General features: G+C 37.3%; 2 protein-coding genes across 3 annotated transcripts; both read right to left on the bottom strand.

Annotated features, from left to right (window-relative positions):
• Nucleotides 1-7,046: 7,046 nt before the first annotated feature.
• Nucleotides 7,047-7,651, bottom strand: LOC114360959 (high mobility group protein 20A-like; the record flags this gene model as incomplete). Its single annotated transcript, XM_028315846.1, has 2 exons — nucleotides 7,319-7,651; nucleotides 7,047-7,240 (listed from the first exon to the last, which is right to left on the bottom strand). Coding segments are annotated over exons 1-2 (444 nt in total), but the record flags the coding sequence as incomplete, so codon positions are not given.
• Nucleotides 7,652-7,946: 295 nt separating this feature from the next.
• Nucleotides 7,947-13,715, bottom strand: LOC114360958 (U6 small nuclear RNA (adenine-(43)-N(6))-methyltransferase). Of its 2 annotated transcripts, none has more exons than XM_028315844.1 (8): nucleotides 13,494-13,715; nucleotides 12,924-13,137; nucleotides 12,520-12,660; nucleotides 12,191-12,326; nucleotides 11,961-12,077; nucleotides 11,568-11,728; nucleotides 10,542-11,156; nucleotides 7,947-8,272 (listed from the first exon to the last, which is right to left on the bottom strand). In XM_028315844.1, exons 1-7 carry the CDS (start codon nucleotides 13,596-13,598, stop codon nucleotides 10,573-10,575), a joined length of 1,458 nt encoding a protein of 485 aa, XP_028171645.1. In that variant the 5' UTR covers nucleotides 13,599-13,715; the 3' UTR covers nucleotides 7,947-8,272; nucleotides 10,542-10,572. The 2 variants fall into 2 exon arrangements, with proteins under 2 accessions (XP_028171645.1, XP_028171646.1); XM_028315845.1 differs by having other exon boundaries at nucleotides 7,947-8,275; nucleotides 10,545-11,156.
• Between the last annotated feature and the right edge of the window lie 114 nt (nucleotides 13,716-13,829).

Raw genomic sequence — 13,829 nt, 5'->3', positions numbered from 1 at the left:
GTATCAGTCTATCAATACAGTTATATCAGTTTATATCAGACTTTCATTCCTCTCTTCTATCAGCAACATATCACTCAAGAGCGTACAAACCGTACATCTCTTTATTCGAGCCGGATCCTCGCGTGGTATTCAGTGATTACGTGAACTATAACTACCTACATAAAAACGTGACTCTGTGTATCAAGTGAGGTGAACTATCAATGGACTAACGGATTGCAGTGTATCAACATCAATTATCAAGATCATCAGGAAAGTCGTAAGCGCCTGCGTTTGCGATTCTTCATCTATCAAGTTCAAGTAAGATCATTCCGATTTACTTTACTCTTATATCATCATCTATATCAATATGGCAACCATGGAGGATCTTCTGCAAAATCAAGAACAAACCTCTATGGCTATAGAACAAGTATACAGCAATTTCAAAAAAGACGGTGCGGATAGGAAAACTGTTGATTATATCAAACGTCGTTTAGCTACGTTAGACGGCTACTGGAACGAATACCAATCAAATCATATTCAACTGTGTGGATTCGGTGATAAATCGAATGCATATTTTACATCAAATCAATACGAGATCGTAAAGGAGAGATTTTCAAATATCAGAACTGCTATACAAAATTATGAGCCACCAAAAATGACTCAAACACCTATTATCAGGCCTGCGACACCTCTAAGTGTACCATCAGGTCAACAATTTGAACCAACATTCTCTCTCAATCAGTCTCATCAAGCTTCGCCTAGCAAAACAGACGAAATGTTACGAAAACAAAATAGCAATTTCAAGGCCTTTGAACATACAATTACCAATATAGTGTTAGACAATATATCAGAAAAATGGGAGTTTGATCACTTACTTCGTGTAATAAATACTCGTTGGTCAGCAATCGACTCTCTTCATTGGGAACTAGACAGCGTCCTGGGAGGCAGGGACCCAGGATACGATGCTGCGTTCTACAAATACGAGCGATCATATAACAATGCTATCAAATCTATCAATCAAAAAATGAGTTCAGTCTCTCATCGAGACAAATCAATTCCTCAAATCGAAATTCCTACCTTTCACGGTAGTTATCATCAGTGGACTTCGTTCAAAGACCTATTTACAGAAACCATTCATAACAACCCATCACTCTCTAGCGCTCAAAAGATGCAATTCCTGAAATCAAAAGTCAAGGGTGAAGCAGAGAGACTCATACAGCATCTGCCCATCGCATCAGACAACTATTCAATCTGCTGGGACATACTTACCCACAGATTTGATAACAAAAAACTCATTTTGAATTCTCTTATTGAGATAATGCTCAACATTCCTGTTTCTCAACAGCCATCATACGGCCATATCAAAAGGATTCACGACGCCATCCTCGAGAGCCTAAACGCTATCAAAAATCTAGGCATCGATGTCGATTCGTGGGATCTACTACTCATTTATCTAATGTGTCAAAAACTAGATGTCGATACGCACAAGGAATATATCGCATCTGTTAAAAACCCGAGAGAAGTACCTAATCTAAATGAATTTCTATCATTTTTGGAAAGTAAATTTACGACCATTGAATCCTCTCGTCGTAAACAAGAACATAATTTTAACAAGCCAATCATTAGAAACAGTCAAAATTATCAATCATACTCGGGACCTAAATATCAAAATTCCAACAAAATCATTACGAAACAACCATTCCACACAATCGGACGACCAATGTCGCAACCAATTAACCGAAATGTATATGTCACCAAATTCTTCAAGTGCCCCATTTGCCAAACCGACGATCACGGTGTTTTCCATTGTCATCAGTTCGTCGAAATGTCGCCATCATCAAAGCGCGCAACTGTTACAAAATATAAGTTGTGCCAAAACTGCCTTTATTGCCATCATGGAAAAGCATGTATTTCAGACAAAAGGTGCCGCGAATGCAATCAGGCACATAACACATTATTACACGGCGCTTTTGAGAAACCTGAGCAGGCTGCCGGCGCGGCGACCTCATACGGCGCCCGCCACCACGCTGCGAAATCCGAACCTGCTCACACCACGCGCAACTCGCATGTATCATTGCAACGCGATTTGCCCGAAATACTTTTAACAACAGCATTGATCAAGGTCCAAAAGACAGATGGAACCTATATCAAATTGAGAGCTTTGTTAGATCAGGGTTCTCAAACGTCACTAATTACAGAAAATGCTGCCCAGTTGCTAAAACTACCTCGGAAACAATGTCATGGTATTATATCCGGAGTAGGTATAAAAGAAAGCAACTGTAAGGGGACCGTTCACATAAAATGTTTATCAAACAACAGCAATTTTGAATTTGAAACAGAGGCACTCATAATGAAAAATCTAATCAAGAATTTACCTAGTTATTCGTTTATCAAACCGAATTGGTCATACTTAGACAACATTACTTTAGCAGACCCTGAATTCAACCTTAGCAGCCCGGTCGACCTGTTGCTAGGCGCCGACATTTATTCCTTAATTTTATTAGAAGGAATTTGTAGATCAGACCAAAATTCACCTATTGCACAAAATACACGCCTGGGTTGGATCCTCAGCGGAACTGTCAAAACACTACATTGCAATGTTGTACTATCAAACATGGAGGAAATACACAAATTTTGGGAAATAGAAGACATCATAGAGGAATCAAATTTATCAACAGAAGATCAGCAATGCATACAATATTACAATCAAACAACCATTCGACGGGAAGACGGAAGATACGAGGTCCGTCTGCCCTTAAAGCAAAACTTCGAAGACAATTTAGGAAATTCCAAAAACAAAGCCATTGCCTGTTTTCGATCTTTAGAACGAAAATTCTGCAAAAACGAAAACATGCAAAAGGACTATGTATCATTCATGGATGAGTATCAATCCCTTGGTCACATGACACCTGCCACTATCAATAATACTACATCAGATTGTTTTCTCATTCATCACGGCGTGGAACGCGAAGAATCAACGAGTACCAAGTTCAGAGTGGTCTTCAATGCATCTAGCAAGACATCATCTGGAAACAGTTTAAATGATCTTATGGCAAGTGGCCCAAATTTACAGCAGGACTTACAGTCATTGATTATCAAATGGAGAGTGTATCAATTTGCATTCACTGCGGACATCGAGAAGATGTTTCGCCAGATTTGGATGAACATAAACGATCAAGCATATCAAAAGATAATTTGGCGTAACTCGATGGAAGAACAAATCAAAGAGTATCAGCTGGCTACAGTAACGTATGGCACAAAAGCTGCCCCGTTCTTAGCGATGATGACCCTCAAGCAGTTGGCTTCAGACGAGAGGTCAAATTACCCCAATAGCTCAGCACCGGACGTCCTTGAACAATCATTTTATATGGACGACCTTGTATACGGGCAACACAATATCAAATCATCTCTACAGTTATGCAACGACCTTATCAATTTATTGAAAGCCGGTGGCTTTAATCTTCGGAAGTGGAGATCAAACATCCCGGAGCTAAACGAGGGAAACCCAAAAAACTCTAATAATTTCAATTTCAAGCAAGCAGAGCGGGCTAAAACACTTGGCCTCAGTTGGGACCCACAACAAGATAAATTATCATTCGACATGAAAATTGATCAATCATCAAATGAAGACACCAAACGGTCTTTATTATCACACATCTCTAAATTATTTGATCCTCTCGGCTTATTAGCACCTTTATCAACCAAACTAAAACTACTCTTTCAAAATGTGTGGTTATCAGATATCAAATGGGATGACTCTTTGCCAAAAGAGATACAAACAGAATGGATATCATTAAAAGACGATATTATTACCAACATAAACAAAATAACAATTAACAGGTGGTTACAAACAACGGAATGTGATACTATCGAATTGCACGGCTTTTGTGACGCGTCCACAAAAGCTTACGCGTGCGTCATATATTGTAAAGTCAAGAGAGAGGACAAAACGGAAGTAACACTGTTTGCGGGAAAAGCAAGATTAGTCCCCGCCAAATCTACAATATCATTACCAAAGTTGGAACTGAGCGGAGCACTTTTACTATCAAAATTAATGCTAAAGGTCAAACAATGCCTTAGCGAATATAATATCAAAATTTACGGCTGGTGTGATTCCATGATATGCCTGGGTTGGCTGAATGGAGACCCAGCAAGGTGGAAAACCTTTGTTAGCAACAGAGTAACACAAATAAATGACGTCATGCCTCCAGAATGCTGGCGTTACGTAAAGTCGGATGAAAACCCTGCGGACTGTGCAAGTCGAGGTTTAACCGCTACTCAGTTATTAGATCATCCTTTGTGGTGGGAGGGACCTTCTTGGCTGCCAAGCTACCAAGAGGAAGAGGACCGCCCCACATTCACAACCGACCTGGAATTCAAAAAATCAAAACAGGTGAACGTTGTCACTGAAAAAGATATAAATGACGACGTTATAATATATCAATTACTAACTAAACACAATTCATTTACAAAAATTGTGAGAATATTAGCATGGATTTTAAGACTTAAATCAAAAAATAAACAAGACAAACAAAATTACCTATCAATATCAGAATTAAATCTATCAAAATCTATCATTATCAAATATATACAAAAACAAGAATTTACAAACGAAATTAACAACTTAGAACTAAACAACAAAGTATCAACAAAAAGCAAATTATGCGAATTGAACCCGTTCTTGGACAAGGACGGCATCCTTAGAGTCGGAGGTCGACTAAGGAACGCTCAAATCAATCATGAGATGAAACATCCTGTAATCATTCCCAAAAACAGCCGCCTAGCTGAACTCATCATTGATGAATCACACAGATTAGTTTTTCACGGTGGAACCCGTCTGACGTCAGCTTTAATCAGACAAAAATACTGGATCATTGGAGGAATCAGAGCAGTCAAAAAACAACTGCGTCAGTGCGTCAAGTGCCGACGTCATGATCCTGTAAAGCACGAACAAATCATGGGTGACTTACCTGCCGCCCGCATAACGCCATCCAGGCCCTTCCATCATACCGGCGTCGACTTGACTGGGTTCGTAGACGTGAAATCCAGCAAGGGACGCGGCATCAAGACGACAAAAGGCTATATAGCCGTATTTGTGTGCATGGTTACAAAAGCCGTGCACTTAGAATTAGTATCAGACCTGACGTCATCAACGTTCTTAGCTGCTTTACGTAGGTTTGCGGCAAGACGCGGAGCTCCCCAACATATCTATAGCGACAACGGCACAAACTTCGTAGGTGCCAGCAGAACGCTCAATCAAGAATTTATAGATTTGCAGACTACTTTAGACGACAAGTTTTTCTCAGCTATCACAGATATGGAAATCCAATGGCACTTCAATGCTCCATCATGGCCCAGCGCCGGGGGTCTTTGGGAGGCTGCCGTAAAAAGTCTCAAGTATCATCTAAAAAGAGTTATTGGGGAACAGAAACTGACCTATGAGGAATACTCCACCCTCCTAGCTCAATTAGAAGCTTGCCTCAATTCTAGGCCACTATGCGCATTGACAGAGGATAGTGAAGACTTAGATTTTTTGACACCTTCACATTTTCTCGCTAGCGGACCTACATTAACAATAATAGAAACTGAAAATGATCACAGAACAAGATGGCAATTAACACAAAAAATATTCGACGACGTATGGCAAAGGTGGCGTAACGAGTATTTATATCAATTATCATCCCGAAGCAAGTGGCGCCAATCAAAGGAAAACCTTCAGATCAACGATATTGTAACAATCAATGATGCTAATCTACCATCAGGAAAATGGGCGCTAGGGAGAATAATGTCGCTACACCCCGGAAAAGACGGGCACGTGCGTGTAGTCACACTTAAAACGAAAAACGGTCTTATGAAGCGACCTATCTCTAAAATATCACTTTTACCTATCTATCAAGATCAACAGAAACCAACAAATCAGCAAAAAACTGTAGCAGCAACTATCACAAGTGATAACGAACGTTCAAGATCGTTACAACAATCAAAATCAAGAAATTTCATTTATTTAATGTGCTTGTGGTTGATTATGATTATATCACCCGCACATTGCTCATATCAAATATCAAGTCTGAACAACAATCACGGTTTATACTTCGACAAATTCGCTAACATGCGTCTAGAGCAAGATCAATGGAAATTAGTTATTTATTACGACATGACTCCATATTGGCAAGGCACTGAATTACTCGGTAAATACATTACACACCTTGATGAGTCATGTTTTTATCAAAACAGTAAAAAGATACCTCAATGTGACGTCGTCCTTCTTCAATTACATCATGGATTCACCGAGCTCCAACATTACAATGGCATTCTGCTCGGTCAGCAGCTCACACGGCCCGCGCGCTCGCGCCGCGGCCTTATCAACGGTGTCGGCTCTATAGCAAANTAATATTAGTGTAGATTAATATCGAATATGTCTTTATTAAAATAAAATAAATTTCTGATCCAGACAATGATTGGATAGCTAGTTACGAGCCGCCAAAGTCTAACAAAAGTACAAACCACGATAAAAAATTCTACTTCGAATTCGATTGAAACAAAAATTTATGGTGATAATGGATTTCCAATGATCTTAAAAATATCTCTAGCTTCTCTTCTTTCCAATGATATATCACACGTTGTAATTAGATATTGAAATTTGTCAAAAATTCAAAGTTTATGTAAGAAAAAGGAGTAATAATACAAAAATTATCCTTGTTGTAGAAAGTAAGGTTCAATAATTTACAAATGACCTCCTCTATACGCGTATTAGCTATGGCGGGTTCAGTTCCAGTCACCCTGTATTTACTATTTATGCATTCGTCATTAGAGTGAATAGCCCAGAAAAGAAATTGGTTTTTTGAAAGGCCTTAATATGGCTTTTTTGTAACTTTTTGGACTTTAGATAAAAACCGTCATTATAATAAGCCATTTTATTGATATTTGACTCAAAGATTAATGCGTTTCATTTTATTATAGGAAATTTTCGTAGTTTTTTTAATATCCGGTATCCGGCCGGATAGTGAGCTACTATCCGGTATCCGGCCGGATACTAAATTTAGGCCGGATATCCGGCCTACCGGATAGTTGCCGGATATCCGTTTCATCTCTAATAATAACCTTTCCTTGTCCTGATCAGCTGCATCTAAGTATTGCTTTTTTTCTTCTGCAGCAAGTTTACTCCACTCGCTGGCTAGCTGTCTGGTCAGCTCGGCAAAACCTAAGTCTGGTTGCTCAGCACGGAGTTGATCGCGACGCTCATTGAGGAATCTCACGTAACCTTGAATACGATCACAACTATCATTATAGTATCAGACAAATCAAAACAACACTAGGAGAATAATAGTTAACTACACACCTGTAAGTGGCTGTCTTGGTCCATTTACATCACGCGGAATTTTAGGCTTTCGTTTCTTAGGTTTCTTCGGAGATGGTTTTGCATTATCTTTAACGCCAGCGCCTGTTGCCGGAGCAACTGTATCGCTACCATTTGCTGTGGATGCTGGTATTAAGGTGGAAGGATCTAAGATAACAATTTTAATAGGTTCTTCGCTATTAGAGGGTTGTTCAATCTGCATAATAGGTTCAGGCTGAGATTCAGATTCCATGATCAAAACAATAGTTTACACATATAATATAAAAACACCGAGGAGGAACCTCAAACACCAAACACGAAGATCGATATTTTGATCTGTCAATGTCACAAGGATCCATCAACAAAGAAACGTCAAGTGTCAAAGGGTATATTTACTTCTGGCAATACCATACCATCAACGACGTGCGGAGTATCTTATTGTTTGGTACGATTAAGATACGATTATATTTAAAAATCTCGTTCTGTCTGTCGTTTAGCGCTCACCAGTTGGCGCCACTATAGCTAGCAGTTTCGACAGAAGCGCTACCTGGTGAGCGCTGAAGTGGTAAGTAGCGACTAACGACACCTACCCCCTGTGGGTCTAGCCCCCCTAGACAAAACGCACTTTTTGATCGAATCGAAAATAGAATCCGTCAAAACTCCATACAAAAAAGGGGCTTTTCGACCACTTTTCGACTGGTTTGCGATTATAATTTGCACATTGTCTAGACCCACTAGACCAATCATAAAAGCGACAAACCGTAGACCGGTAACAAGTCTATTTTATTCTCGGTCTGAGGTGCCACATGTCTAGAGAAACCCACAGCTCACAGGATAGCGCCACACTCATGTCAATCACTTGTAGTGCCAACTATAACTTATATCGATAGCCCTTCTTGGCCCAGTGCGAGCGACTCAGTTAATAAAGGTGCTATGTAAAAATTTAATTATACTGTAACAACAATTTACTTACTGTTAAAGCGAGAGCAATGAAAAACTTTATCATCTTCGAGGTAAACATTCCATTGGTGAGCCGAGATAACTTCGATATTTACAAATTATTACCGGTCCCACAGAAAGTAAACAACAATATGATCAATATCATACCCGTGTCCGATTACGTAGCTGTGAATATACAAAAGGACTCATACGCACGGGGTGGAAACGCCATAGAGTTTGACAGCTCCATAGAGAGTGAATTTTTTTGACAGTTCCGAGAGGAAGTGACTTTTTTTATAGTTGTCTTCTGTATGCGACAGTGGTCTTTTGCATGTTAGAAACCTTAGAAACCTTTTCGAATTACAACTTCAGCTTTTATTCATAAATTATTTTATTGAATCTATGTGATTTCTATAAATTAAATGGTTATTTAAAAGTATAATAATTCAAAGTCGTAATTTTCACTTTAATCACTTTAGTTCCGTCTCGAGTCTACAACTGTGACATTATTAAAAAAAATAAACGTCAAAAATTTTTCATCGAAAAAACGTGTTTATCTACGATTTTTAATTGTTTCTAATTGAAATCAATAATTTCTCAGTCATTATTAATAAGAACTACTTGTGCATGGATTGCCTGTTGGATTGATGTTTGTTTACGAAAAAAATTCTCTCAAGTAAGTTAATAAGTAAGTTATTTCACTCGAGATAGGTTATTACTTGCAGCAACATCATGTTTTAAGTATTGAACCACACAAAGGATTAAATCTTCATTACAAAATCATTCATAACTCCATTTAAATCAATGGAAACCAAATATGGATAGTTTCATGGAGTAACAACATACTTTGGATTTTGGACATAAAATACAATACAAGTAGGTAAGATAAACATATTCAGGAATGTGTAAAATATGACATCGAAACCCTTATATGTCCTCTGAAACAGCCTGTATATCATATGAGATCTGACGAGAATCTTTGTATCAAAAACTACGAATCTGGGCAATGTGAAACTACAACTACAAAATGTAAAAATACATGGTCGGAATTACATAACATGAATACATACCTATTTTTCTGCTGCGGGCAATGCTCTTTACGAGTCATATGTGACGATCATGTTACAGCTGAGCAATTGAATATGGCTGGAATTATAACTTTAAGTCACAATTGCATTATCAAAGGAACTACGTTTACAATTTATCCGCACCGATCTCTATCAAATACTTTGAACAAAAAGGCCGATATTATTAAAATCGAAATCCCACCTATCAACAACGTAATAAATCTTACGATACCTATTTCCGCTATTGAAACACAATCAGATACTAGCGGCCATCAGAAGGAACTAGAGGTGATCAATCAGAAAATACAAGAAATGAAAATCAGGGCATCTGAAGGTGTCCTAACGGATCGAGTATCATATCACGACGTACACCACTACGTTGCCATCTACGTAGTGGTGGGCTGCGGAGTCCTCGTGTTCGCCGTCGTGGTCGCGCGGCGGCGCCTGCGGGAGCGAGCGCGGCGGGGCCCTCGGCCAGCGGCGCCCGCCCGCGCCCGCGCCCCACGTCCTACAGCGAAGTTTATCAGTGAAAGTGTAGTGAGTGAGTGTAGTGGTAGCAATGTCAATCAGTGCGATGTAGAGTTGTTAAGTGAAATTAAAAGTGCAAAAGCTAAAGTATCAAGTGCGCGATTTAACGATAAGGCCACGTCGCCTATACGTAACATAGAGTTTAGCACTTTGTAATTATTATTAAGTAAACAATTGTTTATCACCTTGTAATAATTTTAAGTAAAAATTGTTCTATCACCTTGTAACTCACGTCACTCACCTATCATACCTATCATCGTTATCATCCCTCATCTCGCATCTTTCCGGCCCGGGAAGATGTACGAGCTAGTAGCACGTACCAAATTGCGCGTCAGCATTTTACATTGTTTCGTAAGTTCGCGCCACATCAGCATTTTTACTCCACATTTATAATTTCATCAGTTCATGTTCGGTCATCGTTCATACCGTGCGCGTTCTCACTATCATTCTATCATTAGCATAAGTATCAGTCTATCAATACAGTTATATCAGTTTATATCAGACTTTCATTCCTCTCTTCTATCAGCAACATATCACTCAAGAGCGTACAAACCGTACACCTACACTGCGCGTGGCACGACACGCACTTAATTTTTTACGCAATAGCGATGCCGATGACGTTTTTTTTTAATTTCGAATTTTCTTAATTTCGACATTTATTCTGCATCTTTAGTGTTCACAAACNAAACCGTACATGTATGAATATAAATAAAATATGATTAATTATTTCCAATTATTCTTTATATATTGAACTATTTGATGGATTCCTTCTTTGCCGGCGTTGCCACTTATGTACTCCATTTCAAATAGAACAGCATTCTCCTTTTTAAAGATTTTCAAAAATGCTTGCAAAATTGGTTCTTGAATTGAAGTGTCTTTCCCGTTTTCACATAACAGCAATAGTGATTTACTTTGTTTATTGTTATTTTCATTAACTTTATCATCACTATTTGCATTTTCCTTTTGTGTTTCAGTTGGTTCACTGTGTGATGCTTCATTTGAGCTACTTGGTTCACTGTGTGATGCTTCATTTGAGCTACTTAATCTCATCTTTTTGGATTCTTGTTCTTGTTGTTTTTGAAGTCTTCTTTTACGCCTTTGATGAGACCACGTGTTATTGAAAGCTGTCATTTGCATGCACACACTTTTACCTCTCTTGCTAAGTAATTTGTGTTTTATCTGGAGTCCTGTTAAAATTTCCTTAATTTTTTCTGTGCATGTGTCTACATCGTAAGGTCTGCTTGGCAGTTCCGTTAGTTGATAGGCTATTGGTTTACTTTTTTTCCTGATTTTATCTTTGGATGGAACTAAAAGAGAAAATAGACCATAAATAGCCATAAATTCACAGTTTTACTAATCTATACTAATAAGATTATAAAGAGGTAAAGTTTGTGTGTTTGTATATTTGTTAAATTGTAAGGGGTAATCTACTGAACCGACTTTCAAAATTCTTTCACCAATAGAAAGCCACATTATTGCTGAGTGTCATAGGTTAATAAAAAATCGAAAAATTCCACGCGGGCGATGCCGCGGGCGGAAAGCTATTTTTGTATAATTATGTAACCCACTGTGCAAAATTTCAAAGTTGGAGACATATTTTTCAAAAGGACAAAGCTGCTGTCCAAGGATATTAATTAATAGAAATCGGTTATCAAAATTAAAAGGCATAAACAAATGCTACTTTGAGTTTCATAAAATGTTGTGACAAAAAGACATACCCAATTTCTCAATATCATATTCCTGGTAAGTCCAAGCCAAGCCCCAACGGGTGACACGTCCTTGGCAAAACTCTGTATGTGTGTACTTGATACCTTCACTTGTAAGATCATGTAATAGCTCTTTTAAATTATATTTGTGGCCAATCATAGTTGTAAAAAACCTGGAATAAAAAACACATTATTTCAAAAATGACACATATTTTTACTGGTTAAATAACAACTGTAAGGACAACTTTGCCATACTTCGCGGATCACGCGGATCTACCGCAAAACAAGTTATTATATTTTTAGCAAAGCAAGTTAATAATGTTGATATAAGTGACAAATCATCTTGTTTTTAGCGGAAATCCGCGACGGCATTTCCGTCAAGTGTGACAAAGGCTTTAGACTTACAATATTCTGTCCTTATAGATTTTACTCTCTTCAATTAATTTTCTGCAAAATTCGAGCTCTCCACCTTCTGTGACTAGTTCTTGAGGAGATCCTGTGAAACCATTCTTTGGTGGTTGTCTGAAAGTTTTATAAACAAAAGGACATGGTTAATTATATCAATGTAATTAAACATTTGTTTATTAGTAGTAACTAGTTTTACTAATAGCCATAAAAAAGTAACTCTTTAATACCTGCTTGGGTTACGTGATTCACACAATTCTTGGATACTACTATAAAATGGTGGGTTACACATGCAGAAGTCGAATCTTTGGTCCGTTTCAATGTCTAATAAATACTGAACCACACTAGATGTAGTGTTCTTGCTCACTGGAACCATGTAAAAAAGATGAAACATAAATTAATTATACAATTAAATTGTGATTATTGTGTATTGTAATTTTTGAGCTTTGGATTAATATCTAAGCATAAAAAAAATTATATTAGCCATATTATATTCAATTGTTTAGCATTATGTTTCTTATTGAATAAGTAAAAGAAGAATATATTCATATTATCATACATTTTATGAAATTGGAGAGGTTATTTTTGTCAATGTTCTCTTGTGCTTTTTTAAAACTCTCTGCATCTGTTTCTGTACCAATCATATTCCATTTGTTCTTAGTAGCTGCCAACACGGGATAAATGGCACAAGCCCCAGTACCTGCAATGCACAATAGTTGTAAATTAATAAAGTATTAGGAATACTTACATAAGAACTTGACAAATCACAGAAAGAAAGATGTTCATGAATGCTCATCACAATGTTTGAATTAACTTTAATTTACAATTTAAAAAGTTTTACAATGTTAATGTTATATTTTTTTTTAATTTGGCGACAGCATAATTTGATATACTTACTTTAAGATATACCAAAATTGTTTTGGTGCAAGTTTAATAAAAGTTACTATATGTAGAAATACATACCTATATCAATACCCCACACATTTTCTTTTTTTCCAATAGCAAGTAGTAAGTCTTCAATCCAAAGGATATAATTAAGTCTCAAAGGAAGTGTGGGTACTAACCTATCTTCAGGTATTTCTATATCAAGACCAAAGTCACTTTTTAACAAACATTTTGTTAAGATTCTTAAACTGTGTGGATCTTTAAAGTCTATGGTTACTTTCCCTGTAATATCCTGAAATGGGCATTTATTATAATTACTACTATACTCTTGAGATGCTACAGTTAAATAAATTAACAGGTTATAGTCATCCTATAATCATAATTTTGGCCAAAGGACTTCCACTGCTGGATAAAGGCCATAATAATAGGTCTTAAATTCAGTGAAAACAATAAAAATTGTTCATTTCAATAGATAAAGAAGTCTGCTTGCCTGCAGCAATTATGGGAGATGTGGGAGATCTACATGGTGATCAATCATATTTTATGTGTTTGCTTCATATCCTAGATGTTAATTGTATATCCCAATGATTGTACCAAAAGTATTATGTATAATTATATTAGCGCATAGTAAAAAATTAAGTTACTTACCATTTTAGAAATACTTGAAAATGCAGGAAACCTTTTTGCTAGGTCAGCGAAATCAGGAGGAGTTTTATAAATATTACGCGGGTGCATGTAATTGTTTAGTGCCATCGCAAATTCTATCTGTAGATCTCGAAATACCCTTCCTTTTATTTTTAGCAATATTTGTGTATTTTCCTCGATTTTCCGAAACCGAAAAGAAAAGCACTGTGATGGTGTGGTGAAGAGCAAGACCACAAGCAAGACTGACAGACTGACATTGACATCTTTTTTTTTAATTCTATATCTTGTCACTCTTGATCATAGCTCTTGATACTCGTAAGAGAATCGATTTAAATCGTA

Source organism: Ostrinia furnacalis, unplaced genomic scaffold (genome assembly GCF_004193835.3).
Source record: "Ostrinia furnacalis isolate ACB-3 unplaced genomic scaffold, ASM419383v2 OfSCF5329, whole genome shotgun sequence".
Classification (NCBI taxonomy): Eukaryota; Metazoa; Arthropoda; class Insecta; order Lepidoptera; family Crambidae; genus Ostrinia; species Ostrinia furnacalis.
The sequence above is the reverse complement of the archived record's forward strand: the minus strand, read 5'-3'. Positions and strand labels throughout refer to the sequence as shown.

Bases quoted from the DNA above. Each gene is read 5' to 3' on its own strand.
- LOC114360958 (XM_028315844.1), bottom strand. From the start codon at position 13,598: ATGGCACTAAACAATTACATGCACCCGCGTAATATTTATAAAACTCCT. The intron at 11,729-11,960 runs GTAAGTCTAAAG...TTTTTATTCCAG, and splicing joins ATCTATAAGGACAGAATATT to GTTTTTTACAACTATGATTG. The intron at 11,157-11,567 runs GTATGTCTTTTT...TTTCTCTTTTAG, and splicing joins ATATGATATTGAGAAATTGG to TTCCATCCAAAGATAAAATC.